The sequence below is a fragment of the Nicotiana tabacum genome, chromosome 6, assembly GCF_000715075.1.
Source record: "Nicotiana tabacum cultivar K326 chromosome 6, ASM71507v2, whole genome shotgun sequence".
NCBI classification, from domain to species: Eukaryota; Viridiplantae; Streptophyta; class Magnoliopsida; order Solanales; family Solanaceae; genus Nicotiana; species Nicotiana tabacum.
The window spans coordinates 33,801,461-33,818,478 of record NC_134085.1 but is presented as its reverse complement, the minus strand read 5'-3'; the positions used below and the strand labels follow the sequence as shown (position 1 = coordinate 33,818,478).

The window sequence follows — 17,018 nt, the reverse complement described above, 5'->3', positions numbered from 1 at the left end:
GAAATGTACCACCTCTTCAGGCAGGGGAATGAAGTAACTCACAATCTAGCAAGGCATGCAATGACCACCTTAATTTCAAATAAATTTACATTTTGGTTGTATCCACCACCCTTTGTCTTGGCCAGGATGCTGGCAGACAAGAGAGGTGAGGGTTGTGAAAAAACAATTTCTTTTAAGTATTGTAGAATCCTTGTTGCTTTGGGTAATTTGCATGCCATGCATGGGTTACCTTCTATCAAGGATCATCACGATCATAACTACTGCTATAATGCTTAATGTTTATGTTTAATGAAATAAGTATCTTTATGTTAAAAAAAAAATAACTGTGCCTAACAGTGAGTGCGAGGATAATCCTAACCAGAAATAGGGAAAAACAAAAACAAATAAATAAAACCAAGCAAAAGTTAAAGGAAAAAGAAAAAAGACAAAGGACAAAGCGAGAAGGAAATACAATTCTAATCAGGGGTAAATTTGGGCAAACAAATAACTGCCTCGTTCAATTTACTTAAAACTTTCTATAACCCTAAACCCCATTTTTCCTCCATAGAGTGGATAGTGAAGTAAGCATGAGACCTCCAAGAGGACGTGGTGGCGGAGGATTTAGGGCCGGCAGAGAGGGCGGCCGCGGCGGTCGGGGCTTCGGCCGTGGAGGTGGTCGCTTCCCTCCTCGTGATGAAGGGCCTCCTCCCGAAGTAGTTGGTATTTTTTGACTCTCCTCGATTTTATGTGTTGCTATATGTAAAATACTGCATTGAAACAAAAGACTTTCTTTTTGAATATTGAAATGCAGAGATTTCTTCATTTGTGCACGCATGTGAAGGAGATGCAGTGACTAAGCTAACAAATGAGAAAATCCCATACTTTAATGCACCCATTTACCTTCAGAACAAGACCCAGATTGGAAAAGTCGATGAGATTTTTGGTCCCATTAATGAATCTGTAAGAAAACCCTTTTTCTCCTTGTTTTATTTTTTTCCCTTGTTTTATTTTGTAATTGTAAAATTAGAAGTTGGGATTCAAAATTTGTTGCTTTGATGTTATAAAATATGATGGGATTGTTTTTTTTTGTGTTTTCTGGTACAGTATTTTTCCATAAAGATGATGGAGGGAATAATTGCGACTTCATATTCATCTGGAGATAAGTTCTACATTGACCCAGCTAAGCTTTTGCCACTGGCCAGATTTCTTCCGCAGCCCAAGTATGTGTTTACTCGTCTTGCTTCATGCTTTTAAGACTTCATATAGACGTTTGTCTGTTTGAACTAACTACAATTCTCCTGGTTGCCTTGACCATGTTGTTTTTGGATAGTTGAAGGTTTAAATATGATTTAAAGCATTATTCTGGATTTAGGCTGTTTAAATTAACATATACCCTGCTGTTATGATTGCGAATAAATTTCTTTACATTATCTGAAAAAGTTAAACTGATGCAGGTCTGTCTTTTTTTAACGTGGTTTTTAAAAAAATCATTTACTTTTGAAATGCCGTCTTCTAGGTATAACACTACTGGTTATGCCAACTATTAGTATCTTAAACTCTAATGGATGCAGGATGAAGTAAGTGAAAACGCACTGTGATTAAAAGGAAGTTTATTTACCAGTCTATCTACTACAGCTTAATTCGAAACTAGTCAGGGATCCCAAACTAGTCGGTGTTGCCTATACGAATTCTATATCCATTCATGCTATTTAGACCTATTTCATTCCAATACTAATTAATGTATGGTAGATGTATTTTCTAGAGAATTCATCTTGTTAAGACTAATTTTAAGCTGGCATCAACTTGTTTCAGCCTGTTATATCACCTAACTGTAAATTCCTCTATTATTATTATTATTATAAAATGTCATTGCTGAAGCTAATACTGTAATCTATCATGAGTTTAGTAATGAATTCATGACACTGACAGAAAAGTTGTATTTATGACTTTGAGTGGAGCAGTTCATGTTTACGATATTCACAAATTACCATCCAAAGAAATAATCCATGTTTCATATCATATCCTATTTGCTTTTCTTGTTTGCACTTGGAATGCTTGTGAATAACAGGAAAGACAATATTTCCTCCCATTCTTATAGGAGAAATATTCCTATCTTCCATATGATTTATTTGTTCCAAATGACTATGCCTATTAAAATCAAGTATTGTTATAGCAATATGATTTAGTATGTTGTGAACTCAAACTCTGCCTGATAGACTTTCAGAATTTCAAAATCATTTAGAAAGATGTTTTAAAGTCATCATATTCGATATGTGCCTTGAGAAGTAATCACATCCAATGAGAGCGAAGTTAACCTGAAGCTGGAAGGATATGCTTATGTATGTCTTTTTTAGCAAACATGTAGAAGGTGTGTTCTTTTGGATTAGGAGGAAATCCTCCCTTAGAAAATTAAGGACTATGGCTTTGTTGCTCGGAAATATAAGGTCTATGCAGCTACCCCAAGAACTAAATGCATTTCAGAGCCATGTTCAGTTAATACTGCCACATCTTTCTTCAATATTGTGTTTTTTCTGTTCGACATTTAACTAAATCTGAAATCCTTAGCAAACTTGCAGAGCACAATGTTCATTTAGATGACGATAACAAATTCTACCTTAATGTTTAAGAGAATACAAAATCTATGTTTGACAGTAAAAATAATTAAATTGCAACCATGTTTGGTTGATACAACCACCTCTTTCTTTCATATTTTGTTTTTTTGGGTCTGACTTGAACTGAATCTGAATGTATTTCCCTGTTATCGCAGGGGACAGCAGCAAGCTTCTAGAGGTGGAGGACGTGGTGGAGGAAGAGGTGGGGGAAGAGGCGGTTTCCGTGGTGGTGGTGGTGGTTTCCGTGGAAGGGGTGCTCCTCGTGGTGGTAGAGGACCTCCTAGAGGTGGTCGTGGAGGCAGTTTTAGGGGTAGAGGGAGATTTTAGAAGCAACTGTAGTATTGTATTCAATTTTAGATATAGTGCTGCGATGTTGTTGAATCAATTGGGTGGGAGGATGTCGCTACAATTCTGTTCGTGGAATTGGCTCGTTTTCATTTCCACTGAACTGGAACCATTTGAGTGTTTTTTGCCCATTGAGCACCCATCATGATCAACAGCAGTATTAGTTAAATGCATTCTACTGTAATCTGAGATCCTTATGCTTGAAGTTGGTTTATTTTATGCTGGTGATTTTGGTACATATCTTGTATTGGTAGCCCAACTCTTTTTTTTTTCTTTTCTTTTTTCTGAAGCATAACTCATTCATTATGTGGACGATTGCAATAGATCTCGGAAGTTTGACCTTGGCTTATTTGTACTTCATAGTGCATGATAATAATTCCAGTAGTGTCCCTATTCCAGTGTATCATAAAGCTATTTCTTTCCTACAGGGTGATTTTGCCCGTTACCGTTGGTATTTTGGTACTAGTTGATCTCCTAGATTGCTATTTTCTTTGATTAGTTTTATTTTGCAGTGTTTTTTTTTTCTTCCGATTTTATTTATATTAGTTTTAATTTTACAGTGTCTCTAGTATGACGGAAAATGCCTTTTGAAAAATATTTTTCAGTGTTTAGTTGGTGAATGAAAATATAGTCTGAAATTAGACGGTATAAATTAAAGTTTAATATCAGCATTAGCAAATTGAAGTGTTTTTATAAGAACTTTGTGTATTTAAGAGTAATAATATCTGATTCAAGAGTGTTTTCAGTTCCCGAGTCTCTCCTACTTCTCAGAGCATGTGATGCGCATGGATTGAATCTAGGAATTGATTTCTAGATGTGCTGTAGGATCTGCACCTTGCCACAGTAGATTGACATGCTCTCATAAACTAACATAATATTAAATGATCTTTCATGTTTTATCAGGCGACAAAGGGTAGAAGATATCTGGATGATTGCAGTCACAGCTTTGTTCTTAAGGCTAAATTTTGAACTTGAGCGGGCTGAAATGAGAAGAGACAAGATAGGGTTCGTCTAGTGGAAAAAAAACTTGGGTAATTATCAGTTTTAGCCTGCGCCAGAAACTATTTAACATCCGGTAGCCGATAAAGTATATAAAACTTGTATAATTTTTGTATATAACATATAAAATGTCTATACATATACAAATTTTATACATTTTTTCGGCTATTATTTTTACAGCGGCTATACAGTGTCTTTTGTCCGAAAAAACGTCCAGCTCCAACTTAAACTTTGGAGATTCGAGTCACCAAGGGAGAAAAAGTGGTTAAAAGCACTGTAGGCAACTGGGCAGGGGGGTTTCAGGGGTGTGAGGATTTATACAATATAAAAATATAAGAAAAATAGCAAAATAGCTGAACTTAATATTCCAGGAAGATATCTACAAAAGATTGTAAATATTTCTGGTTCATTCTTAAGAAAACAATAAGGTCAAAGACAATTATAAAACTTTGTTTGATTAATAATAAAGAATTGGACCAAACAAAGTGGCCCCTTCTAGTGCTTTCAAGCCATCTTGCACTCATAAGAATGCCGGTGTACAACATTTATTTTTCTTTTAAAAGGTCAAGCAAAACTATTGAAATGGCTAAATTTTTGTCAAATTTTGCACAAGTGCAGAAATGAATATGCAGAAGTATATGAACTCCATGCTTTAGAGTATATGTTTATTTGAAGAAGAAGCAATCGTCGCCTCATTCTTAGGCTTCCCATCCCCTTAGTGTTGTTGCTCTGGCAACACGGTTGACGCCTAGGGTGAAGGCACCCATTCGGAGATCGCAGTTGTGAGTCTTGCACATATCTTTGACATCTTTAAAACCTCTGTTCATGTATGCCTTTAGCTCAGTGTTCACTCTTTCCTCATCCCACATAAAACCTTGGATGTTCTAGCATTACAGAATCATCCAAAAGTTAATATGAAGAGTTATTGATCCCACAGTTTGGCTGGAATATGAGAAGATATAAAGGTCAAACTGATACCTGAACCCATTCAAAATAGCTGACAGTAACACCTCCTGAGTTTGCATATATGTCTGGCAGAATGACAACTCCTTTCTTTGCCAAAATCTGCATGAACAAAATTAGTTTAATTTTCGTTGTTCTCTGTCCTGTGTTTCAAATAATAACTGAACTAAAACACTGACCTCGTCAGCTTCAGGATCAGTTGGATGGTTAGCAGCCTCAACAATGAATTTGGCTTTTATGTCTTTTGCATTATCCCTTTAAAGAGATTTAAATGTATCATAAATCTGAAATGACAAGAGCTTGTTAATAACTAGTTTTATAGAAATAGCATGAGAATAACCTGTTAATTACTCCGCCAAGGGCAGCTGGTATAAGAACATCGCAGTCTTCTACCAGTATAGAATTAGGATCTATTGAATCCGCGCCATGGAAACCTTTAACTCCGCGATTTTCTTTCACATGTTTGAGTAGACTTGCTATGTCGATTCCATTTTTGTTCTTTATAGCACCTGTTATGTCACTGACTGCAACAATCTTCCCACCTTGCTCAGTAATGAGTTGTGCAGCCCAAGAACCAACATTTCCAAATCCCTGGAACGAAAGAAATCGTATCAAATTCCAGACCTATCCAACGAAATGTACTTTCTATATCCTTTTGTATCTTTCCTTACCAACCAATCAGCTAGTGTGGAATTAATTCTGTTCCTTTTGTTTTTGAGAAAAACAGAATAGTTTTCGAGATTAAGTTTCTCCACAATTGTTAGTTGAATTAAGGGCACTAACCTGAACAACAAAATGCTGCCCAGCGATGCTCTTTCCATGGTCTCTAAGCAGTGCTTCAGCAGCAAAAAGAACACCCCTACCAGTAGCTGCATCTCTGCCTAGAGATCCACCAAGATCCTGTTGTCAAAATGTTGAATTTCCCAAGTTAAACCAATACAAAGATTGTATAGTTGTGAGTCAAGCTAGAAAACACAGACCATGAGAATAGGTTATCATCAAACTGAAAGTTTATTTACACTACTCAGATCGTGTAAAATGAACTATGGAGTGTACAGGATCGTCAATCAGAAATCAGAATGTTATTCATACTTACAATAGGTTTTCCAGTTACCACTGCAGGTGAATAGCCATGAAACTTTGAGTACTCATCTAGAATCCACGCCATTGTCTGCGTAAAGCAACACCTCAGTTAGATCCATCCGTAGCATGCCAAAAGGTTAAGGGGAAATGACACTTTCTCCTGTCCGATAAAATGATATGCCTGAGACATATATATACCTGTGGATTTGTTCCCATGTCAGGTGCTGGAACATCTGTATGAATTCCAATAAGGTCATGGATTTTTTGAGTAAATACTCGAGTAAGTCGCTCTAGCTCAGAGATGCTTAAGTCACTGGGACTGCACCCTATTCCTCCTTTAGCCCCTCCATATGGTATATTGGCAACCGCTGTCTTCCATGTCATTAGCTGTGCTAAGGCATTCACCTCATCCGGATCAACCTACATTACTCATAACCATTTGAATCAGTATCAGACATTGTTACATTAATCAAAAACATGATCTTGAATTAAAGAAACTCGATCAATCTTGCCATTCTGTGTAATTCAGCCAAGTTAAACAACTAACCTCAGGATGGTATCTGATTCCTCCTTTCATGGGGCCTCTAGCATTGTCGTGTTGTACCCTGAATCCAATAAAAGTTGCCAATGAGCCGTCATCCTTTGGTATTGTACACTCAACCTGCAATATCAGTCAATAAGTACAGCTTACAGAAAAATGAGAAAAGCAATATACAAGCACATTAGTGCAAAAAACAAAGGTTTGACAAAACAGTCCAGCACCCAAATGTGTGATCTAGCCGTCAATGAAATGGTCTGAAAGACTAAACTATGAGACTAGGGTCCAACTCTCATCAAAGACAAAAAGATAGAGGTGATTTATTTTGGCTAGGCTCTGATGGACAGAGTCACTCGGTATTTGTATTAATGGAGATAGCACTGGATAAAAATCGAAGTGCACGTAAGCTGCTCCAAAACCATATTATAAAAAATTGTCTCACGTGTAAAAGTCTAGTAGAGAAGTAGAAATTTAAGTAAAAGTCAGAATGTTAAGTACAATGTCCAAGATCAACGCAAAATTCAATCTGTCCAGTTCTTAGAATGGCCAGATCATAGGAGGTGCAAAATGATCAAAGCGGCCAAATTACTGAAAACAAAACATGTCGGATGTCATCAAAATCTTGGCACCCAAAATAAAGATGTATTGCAGCACCCAAATGGAACAAAGAACTCAAGAAAAGAATTGCAAAATGACAAAAATGGAATGAGCAACAAACCTTAATCTCCCTAAATGGAATGAGAAGACACTGTTCAAGCTTGGAATCCAAGCCTAGCAAACGAGATGCTAGCTTAAAGTTTCTGTTGGTTGCTGCTAAAGCGTTCATGATTCTTCAAATAGTTTCCTAAATAAGCTTGATCCCAGAAAGTTAAAATCTGAAACAAGACAAGAACAAATCTGGTCAACTCTTGGTTATGTAATTTGAGAATGAAGCAACAAAAGTATTTATACTTGAGTTTATAATGAAGAAGTTTCCTAATAACTTTGCTTATTTTCCCATGTGGACATCTTAATTTCAAAACAATCTTGTCATCAACACGTACCCTTCTTATCCGTTAATAATCCCGAATTCACATATACATAGCTTGACATTTTTTTCCTTAACAAAAACACCTTTTTCATGGCTGATGACAGCTAGATTATTGCAAAGCCAACGCGTGATAAGCAACAGCTAATAAAATATTTCTACATCTTCCTCCTACAAGTATTCTGTAAATTTTGTTAATTAGGTCATATGCATGTATCAGCATTTTTTAAATTAGCAGTGGTCTAGTCAATTTTGTAAGTACTTCAACTATTTCAGTAGATACTTGCTACCTTTAGATAACATACTAATTAACTAAGCTGTCAACGTTTAGACAAATAGAAAAAATCACCTTTTGTACTTGTTTTACTTTGATTTGAACCTTACTTCTCTCTTCATAATTTTCACCTACTTTATTGACATATTAACCGCACCCTTTGGTGCCTATTTTGTCGGCATATATATCAAACCCAAGTTGCAACAGTCAAAGATTAGTTAAGAATTATTTTTTTCTATTTTTTAGTTTATCCATCTCCAAAATTAACATTGACTAATGACTCAGACCATTCTTCCATTTTGCGGTTTCGAGGCTGCTAAAAAGGGTCATTGTCTACGTTATTAAACCATTTATTATATTGGAGTATTATTACATGGTCAATTCTTTTTAGCGCTATTGGCCCACGAGATTTATCGAGCCAACGCACAACTACATTAGAAATAATTGTCCAAATATGCCTAACCTAGATTTTGCCTCCACCATTTAAGTCTACTCCAAAAATTGATAGCATCCTTGTTGGAATTCTGACCTCAGAGAAACGGAGAAGCCATTTCAAATTTGGCGTATTGACGGAAGGGGCCAATAAGACGTTATTTTTACTTCAGACCAGACCATGTAAAGTATATAAGAAGGCAAATTAAAAATATATTCATCTATAGTCGAATCCCATCTATAGTCGAAAATAATAATAGAGCTAGAAACAATATCCAAGCAACATGAAGATATATTAAAGTCTCCTGTTATTCAATTTCGGGTTACATGTCAATTACATGTACACTTCACGTATAAGAAAAAGTAGAGGAACTTTGTCCTACTTCACTTAAAATTCAGCAATCACAATCTCACAAATCCACCTTTACCCTATCCATTGTCTTTGTCGCTAAAATTTGGCTGCTTGCAACGAAACCCTTTATCTTCTGTCAAGATTTTACTTTTTACAATTTCTGTTTGGAGGGTGAGGGTTGTTTTGACCTTCACCTCCTTTTATTTTGGGTATGTGCTCCGGGGCTAAATAATTGGGATTAGACTTCATTTATGTTGGGATTGAAATAACATAGTGCATGCGAAAGCTAACAATGTAAATTTGGTGAACAATAAATCAGACAAGAAAGAAAATATACTAGAATAAGACATTACAATGGGGTTAGGTCAATTAATCTAAATATAAAAACTAGTATAAAATTATAAAAACTATTGAGAGAAAAATCTCTCACAAACAAGACTTTTTTAATGACTACATTGTGGATGTTATTGTTATTGTTCTTGTTGTAAGAGGAAAACGTTAATTTATAGAAGTACAAAACTTGTCCTTTTAGAAGTCTTCTTCCAAGTTCTAGTAAATTACAAATTCGGGACAAAATCCTAACAGTTTATTGTATTTTACAGAGAGAAGATGCCCACATTCAATAGCTAATTGCAAAGTTCTCCATTTGAATAGCGGAAAGCACTATGCTTGTATAAAACTCTTCAAGACCAAAAACAGAGAACCATCATATTAAAAAGTGGTAAGAGCACTTATAAGAACATTCAAAAGCATTAAGAACAAACTACTAAAAGAATCTAGAGATGTAGTGTCAGACGCTAAACAATAACAACATACCCAGTAAAATCTCACAAAATGAGGTCTGGGGAGGGTAAAACATATCCAGTGAAATCTTAAAAAGTGAGGTCTGGGGAGGCTAGAGCGTACACAGACCTTATCAGGGGCGGCTTAAACATATGTGTGGCCTAAAACCAAAGTTTAATGTGAGGCCTAAATTTTTTTTAAAAAAAATATTAATAATTTTTTATAATCGATTTCCTCCAAGAATTCCTTTTCAATTGATAATATAGCCAACAAATTTAATCTATCTTGAGACATTGTTAATCTTAGGTAAGATTTTATCAATTATAATCTTGAAAACTTCTTTTCTTTCATACAACTGTTATAGACAAACTCTACCTTTATACGAAAAGTACTAAACATTATTTTTTAAATACCTATAAATCTGTTATTTTTAAAAAGTGGGGCCCCAAATTTTTGGGGCCTAAGGCAAAAGCCTTACTTGGATGTACATTAGAGTCAGCCCTGGACCTTAACCCTACCTTACGAAATTGGAAAGACTGTTTGAGACGCTATATGCTCGGTAAAACAGACAGAAATCTTGGCATACCTTAGGTACGGCAGTAAGTCCGCTGCAGCCCCCCCTAGCTTCTGGTATGCCTTTAAGCAAGGAGAGTAAAGCAATACAAATTACTCTTTTCACAAGTCTGCCTACAAATTTATACCCCTGAAAAAAAAAACGTTAACACAGTATCAGAATCAATTCCTCCGGAATCTTTGCTGCAAAAATCCCTCTTTATTCATACAACAATACTAGTACTTTTATATGATACAAGCGTATGTTGGAGTTCATCACTTCACTACCCTCAAATCCTCTTCACATTCATGTACACTTAATGTAAATGTTGCGGAAGCCAAATGTATATAGTGTGAATAAGTCACAACTACTATACCAAAAATTATGACAGCCACCAAATAATAAATAAGACAATAAAGCAACAATAAAGGGAACACCAGAATTTACGAGGTTCGGCTAATTTTGCTTACTCCTCGGACACAACCAATATTTTATTTCACTCCAAAAATACAAGTGAAATAATACTAAAGAGAGAAGATACAAATGCCTTAAACAGATGAGAAGGCAAATGAGAGGTGTGTATAAATCCTAAACATTAAGCCTTCTTTTATAGGGGAAAAGTTTCCCACCAACTCCTTAACCCACCGATGTGGGATGGAAATTTGACATAATTCAACAAATCTCCACCTTGGCAAAATTCTACATCTTCAATTTTCTCTCGGTAACAAATTTTGGTTGTGTCTTCATCTTCAATCTTCAGTGTTCAACAATGTTGATCAAATCCAAACAATGTTGAAACTTGACCGCAGTTACCACCTTTGTCAGCATATTAGCAGGATTCTCCGTAGTATGAATTTTCTTCACCGTGACTCCACCTTCTTCTATGATTTCTCGTACAAAATGATACCGAACATCAATGTGCTTCGTCCTTGCATGATAAACTTGGTTCTTCGCTAATTGAATAGCACTTTGACTATCACAAAAAATTGTGATATCTTTTTGTTCAACACCAAGCTCCTTTAGCAATCCTTGAAGCCAAATTGCCTCCTTCACAGCCTCTGTAATAGCCATGTACTCTGCCTCTGTTGTAGACAAAGCAACTGTTGACTGCAAAGTAGACTTCCAACTAACTGGTGCCTTTGCAAAAGTAAACACATAACCAGTAGTTGATCTTCGTTTGTCCAGATCACCCGCAAAATCTGAGTCACAATATCCAACTACAGACTGATTGTCTTCCTGCTCAAAAACTAACCCGACATCTACAGTATTATGAATATACCGTAGAATCCACTTCACAGCTTGCCAATGCTCCTTCCCTGGATTGTGCATATATCTGCTAATAACTCCAACAGCTTGTGAAATGCCAGGCCTTGTGCAAACCATTGCATACATCAAGCTACCAACATCATTTTAAGCTAAGTACTACTGGCTTAGTCTTGTCATCTATGCCAAAACGTTGAAGTACTCTCTTCAAATATTCCTTTTGAGATAAACAGAGTTTCTTTGAACGTCTATCTCTAATTATCTCCATGCCAAGAATTTTCTTTGCCTCACCCAAATCCTTCATCTCGAACTCCTTCTTCAGTTGAATCTTCAACTTATCAATTTCTTCCAAATTCTTGGAAGCTATCAACATATCATCAACATATATGAGAAGATATACAAAGGAACCATCTTTAAGCTTGCGCAAATACACACAATGATCGTATTTGCTTCTCTTGTACCCTTGCCGCAACATAAACTCGTCAAATCCCTTGTACCATTGTCTAGAAGATTGTTTCAATCCGTACAACGATTTTTCAAGTTTGCATACCATATTTTCTTTTCCAACAACTTTGAATCCTTCTGGCTGAGTCATGTAGATTTTCTCCTCCAAGTTTCCATGTAAAAACGCAGTTTTTACATCCATCTGAACTAGTTCCAAATCCAATTGTGCTACCAAAGCCAACATAATTCTAATGGAGGAATGTTTTACAACTGGAGAAAACACTTCATTGTAATCAATTCCCTCCTTTTGAGCATATCCTTTGGCCACCAATCTTGCTTTGTAGCGAACATCTACTTGGTTAGGAAATCCTTCCTTCTTTGCAAATACCCATTTGCACCCAATTGCTTTCTTTCCCTTCGGGAGATTGGCCAATCTCCATGTATGATTCTGATGAAGGGACTGTATTTCATCATTCATGGCAATCCTCCACTTATCTTCTTCTGAACTTTGGACAGCATCTTTATAAGTGGTCGGAATATCATCAGCTACAATTGAGGTTGCACAAGCAACCGTCTCTATGAGACGAACAGGTTTCGTTATTGTTCTTTTTGGCCTGCTGGTTGCTATTGATTCAAGTTGTTGTTGAGGTTCCTGAGTTGGAATCTCCTGTACTGGCTTTCCTTCCAAAGGGTAATCTTCATTTGTTTCCTCCTCTGCTTCTTGTGTAGGAAAAATAAATTTTCCCTCAAACTCCACCTGCTTAGAAGCACCTTTATTTTGTTTGGTGTCTTCTGTTACCTTATTTACCATAGCAGATTCATCAAAGGTAACATCCCTGCTGAATATTACTTTCTTTGTCATAGGACACCATAAGCGATATCATTTGACTCCAGAAGTAATTCCCATAAAAATAGTCTTCTTTGCCCTTGGATCCAATTTTGACTCTGTTACATGATAATATACAGTTGAGCCAAACACGTGCAAAGAGTTATAATCTACAGCAGGTTTTCCATACCATTTTTCAAATGGTGTCTTGCCATTAATAGCAGCAGATGGTAAGCGATTAATGAGGTGACATGCATATGTAATTGCCTCAGCCCAAAATTCTTTGCCCAAGCCAGCATTGGACAACATACACCGTACCTTCTCCAGCAAGGTCCGGTTCATACGTTCTGCCACTCCATTTTGTTGTGGTGTATGTCTAACAGTGAAGTGTCGGACGATACCATCATTTCCACATACCTTATTGAAATGATCATTTTTGTATTCACCTCCATTGTCTGTGCGAATACACTTGATCCTCCTGCCTGTCTGATTCTCCACCATCGTCTTCCATTTGAGAAAAATTTCCAACACTTCATCTTTGCTCTTCATTGTATACACCCATACTCTTCGGGAAAAATCATCAACAAAGGTTACAAAATAGTGCTTCCCACCCAATGAAGGTGTTTTGGAAGGACCCCAAACATCAGAGTGTACATAATCCAAAATGCCTTTAGTATTATGGATCGCTGTACCAAATTTAACCCTTGTCTGTTTCCCTTTGACACAATGCTCACAAAACTCCAAGTTGCAAGCCTTTACTCCTTTTAACAATCCTTGATCTGATAGAGTTTTCAAGGATTTTCCTCCAGCATGTCCCAAGCGCATGTGCCATAGCTTGGTTGCTTCTGCCTCTTTGTCGTTACTGGATGCCACTGTCGCTGTCCCAATAACTGTACTGCCACGATAGCGGTACATATTATTATTCTTCCGATTAGCCTTTATTACCACTAGTGCACCAGAGCATACTCTCATCACTCCATTTTCTGCAATGATTTTGAACCCTTTTGATTCCAGGGCTCCCACAGAGATGAGATTCTTCTTCAAATCCGGTACATATCGAACATCTGTTAATGTTCTGATCATTCCATCATGGTTCCTTAATCGTATTGAACCAATGCCATATGAGGTAAGAGGGCTGTTATCCGCTGTATGGATGACTCCATATTCTCCTTCTTGAAATTCCACAAACCAGTCCCTGTTGGGACACATATGATGGCTACAAGCCGAGTCCATCAACCATATGTCTGATGATGTTAATGACTCTGTTGTAACTAATGAGAAGTCTGAATCATCACAATCAGCTACATTTGAATCCATAATGGCCTTTCCATTGTTATGTTTGGCATTATTCTTCAACTTCGGATAGTCTTTCTTCCAGTGCCCTTTTTCTCGACAAAAGGCACATTCATCTTTGCTGGGTCTGGATCTTGACTTGGATCTTCCCTTCTTTGTCCTCGTTTGACTTTGAGGACGACCCCTCACAAATAGTGCTTCTCCTTCTCCGCCCTTATGTTTTTCTCGCTTTCTTTGTTCATAGCTGTACAAAGTCGAACAAACTTCTCTGAGAGAAACTTCGTCATTTCCATGGAGTAGAGTAGTTTCAAGGTGCTCGTACTCATCAGGAAGTGACGCCAACAACATCAAGGCCAAGTCACCATCATCATAAGTTGTATCCATATTTTGCAAATCTGTGACCAACTTATTGAAACTGGTGATATGTTCATTCATCGTGGTACCAGGAACATAGGTGAAGTGAAACAATCTCTTCTTCATGTACAATTTGTTTTGACTGTTTTTCTTCAAAAATTTATCCTCCAGTGCTTTCCATAATCTACTTGCAGAAGTTTCCTTTGTGTATGGATATTTCTGCTCTCTAGCAAGGTAGGATCGAATGGTTCCGCAAGCAACACGGTTGAGAATCTTCCAATCTTCTTCTCCAATAACATCTGGTTTCTTTTCTTCAATGGCCAGATCTAGCCCTTGTTGAAAAAGGACATCTAGAACCTCGCCTTGCCACATCCCAAAATGTCCGGACCCGTCAAATATTTCGACCGCAAATTTCGCATTTGACACAATTCTTGTCATAAGCGAAGATGCCAATGATGACGTATTGTTGACACTTGATGTAGATTCTTCTTGTTTATTGTCTCCCATCTTTGACACAAATATTATTTAATAGCTGACGACACAAATCAAGATTATTTCCTTTCTGGTGTGGAAGATCAGACTAAGCTGCAACCACAGAGCATACTCAGACAGAACCTTGACTCAGTTACCAAGAAAAATCTTTTCTGATGTGGAAGATCAGACTATGCTGCAACCACAGAGCATACTTAGACAGTACCTTGGCTCTGATACCAATTGTTGCGGAAGCCAAATGTATATAGTGTGAATAAGTCACAACTACTATACCAAAAATTATGACAGCCACCAAATAATAAATAAGACAATAAAGCAACAATAAAGGGAACACCAGAATTTACGAGGTTCGGCTAATTTTGCTTACTCCTCGGACACAACCAATATTTTATTTCACTCCAAAAATACAAGTGAAATAATACTAAAGAGAGAAGATACAAATGCCTTAAACAGATGAGAAGGCAAATGAGAGGTGTGTATAAATCCTAAACATTAAGCCTTCTTTTATAGGGGAAAAGTTTCCCACCAACTCCTTAACCCACCGATGTGGGATGGAAATTTGAGAGACAAAAATATCCAATTTTTATCAAGAAACTAGCCCGTTAAATTTCTGAAGTTTGTACTATTTTCTTAAAAATTAGGAATTCTAAGATGGGGTATGATAGTAAAGATAGATTTATTTAATGAAAATAAAGAAAGAAAAGATTTATACAGGAATATGAATATGATGCTCATATGATACGGTGGGGGTGTGCTTAGTTCACATACAATCTAGCAGTGGCATATATCAGAAGCAGCAGCTGAATGGAGAAGAAGCAAGAGAATCATAGTGTCATGCATCAGCTTTCATTAAAATCCCACCAAAGTGTTTAAAGAGAGAAAAGAAGAATAAAATGCCTCTATCAAACTAATAGAATCACAAGTCGCGAATACTAGTACTGCTACGTGAATCCAACGCAATGCCCACGTTCCTCTACTTTTAGTTTTAATAATCACTTCTTGGTGAAGTTAACTGCTGTCTTTGTAAGATTTTAAGTTTTATTCTGTGATATTTATAGTGTGATAACCTAGAATAAATAAATATGCTATTACATGATGGTTTAATAGGGTTATTGCAAGGGTGTCATAAATTTGCTGCATTCATATATATATATATATACTCCCTCCGTTTCAATTTACGTGAACCTATTTCCTTTTTGGTCCGTTCCAAAAAGAATTATCTCTTTCTAAATTTGGTAGCAATTTAGCTTAAACTTACAATTGTACCCTTAATGAGAAGCTTTTATAACCACACAAATACCCTGGTCCCTTTTCGATTTGTTTAAGACCACAAATTCTAAAAGTCTTATTTTTTCATAAACTCCGTGCTCAGTCAAACATGTTCACATAAATTGGAACAGAGGGAGTATATATATATATATATATATATATATATATATATATATATATCAAAGTTCCATTAATTAACGTTAGTATGTCGTACTTGAGATTCTTTCCATCTTCTTAAAGTTAATGCACTTTCCTTTTAAACAGGGGAAGCGAGATTTTGTAATTATTGTACAACTCTTAGGGGTAGTAACTTAAGTTTGAGAAAGAAGAAGAAGAAGCGGTCAACCTGTTATAGTGTTGAATCAAAAGCTAGCGTTACGTTACGTTAAGGAAGAGTTAGGGTTATCCTCTGCGTATGCATTACATTTTGCCACCTTGTTTGACATTGTCTATGCCCATTGATGTAAAAAGGAATGGTTCGAAAACTATTCTAAAAATCAATCTATATGTTTGAAAAATAGATTTTGATCTATAGAAGTTAAAACAACATGTTCTTTTCAAAATCAACAAATAACACAAAGATGGATCTCCACTAAAATAATACTCCAATAAATTTCTCCAAAGATACTTTACCAAGAATTAATGGGAGAATACGTAATTACCCTTCAACTAGTCTCAGTTTGTCAATTACACAGTACACGCTTAAACTTTGTGAGGATGCTATAACTCCCCTAAACTATTTTTAAGTGGAATAATTTCATCTTTTTTACTGACATAGCATAGAAAATGTTTACACTCTCCATCAAACACGTGAGAAGCAAGTAAAAAAGCACTCTTGACCTGAAAATAGTAATCTTGGCGGGAAAACTCCATTTTTGACCAGCCAAGCTTCGTTACTTCACTTTTCTTTCCCTCCATCTATAATGTTTTCTCCATTCTTTCAAAGAACCATCATTTATATCTTACTAACCATAAACCCACTCTTTTATCTCACTAGAATTATTTGTTTGAGCTATATAAAATAAAATCCGAATCATAAAAATTATTTAGTTGAGCCAAAGAAAACAATAGATCGTCCTTTATTTTTTCTCTGAAAATTTACTTCAATGATAAATCAATATTTTTTTTCTTTACTAC

General features: G+C 36.3%; 2 protein-coding genes across 4 annotated transcripts; one reads left to right on the top strand and one right to left on the bottom strand.

Moving 5' to 3' along the window:
* The first annotated feature begins 503 nt into the window (after nt 1-503).
* On the top strand, nt 504-3,285 carry LOC107805678 (H/ACA ribonucleoprotein complex subunit 1-like protein 2). Its single transcript, XM_016629753.2, has 4 exons — nt 504-699; nt 791-939; nt 1,084-1,199; nt 2,747-3,285. The coding sequence occupies exons 1-4, from the start codon at nt 567-569 to the stop codon at nt 2,916-2,918; spliced, it is 570 nt and encodes a 189-aa protein (XP_016485239.1). The 5' UTR covers nt 504-566; the 3' UTR covers nt 2,919-3,285.
* Nucleotides 3,286-4,277: 992 nt separating this feature from the next.
* Nucleotides 4,278-10,120, bottom strand: LOC107805677 (glutamate dehydrogenase B). Of its 3 annotated transcripts, none has more exons than XM_016629751.2 (10): nt 9,974-10,120; nt 7,238-7,394; nt 6,529-6,642; nt 6,180-6,401; nt 5,995-6,069; nt 5,682-5,798; nt 5,239-5,489; nt 5,078-5,153; nt 4,914-5,000; nt 4,278-4,819 (listed from the first exon to the last, which is right to left on the bottom strand). In XM_016629751.2, exons 2-10 carry the CDS (start codon nt 7,343-7,345, stop codon nt 4,634-4,636), a joined length of 1,236 nt encoding a protein of 411 aa, XP_016485237.1. In that variant the 5' UTR covers nt 7,346-7,394; nt 9,974-10,120; the 3' UTR covers nt 4,278-4,633. The 3 variants fall into 3 exon arrangements, with proteins under 3 accessions (XP_016485237.1, XP_016485238.1, XP_016485236.1); XM_016629752.2 differs by lacking the exon at nt 9,974-10,120 and adding an exon at nt 7,563-7,686; XM_016629750.2 differs by lacking the exon at nt 9,974-10,120 and adding an exon at nt 7,471-7,565.
* Nucleotides 10,121-17,018: the final 6,898 nt, after the last annotated feature.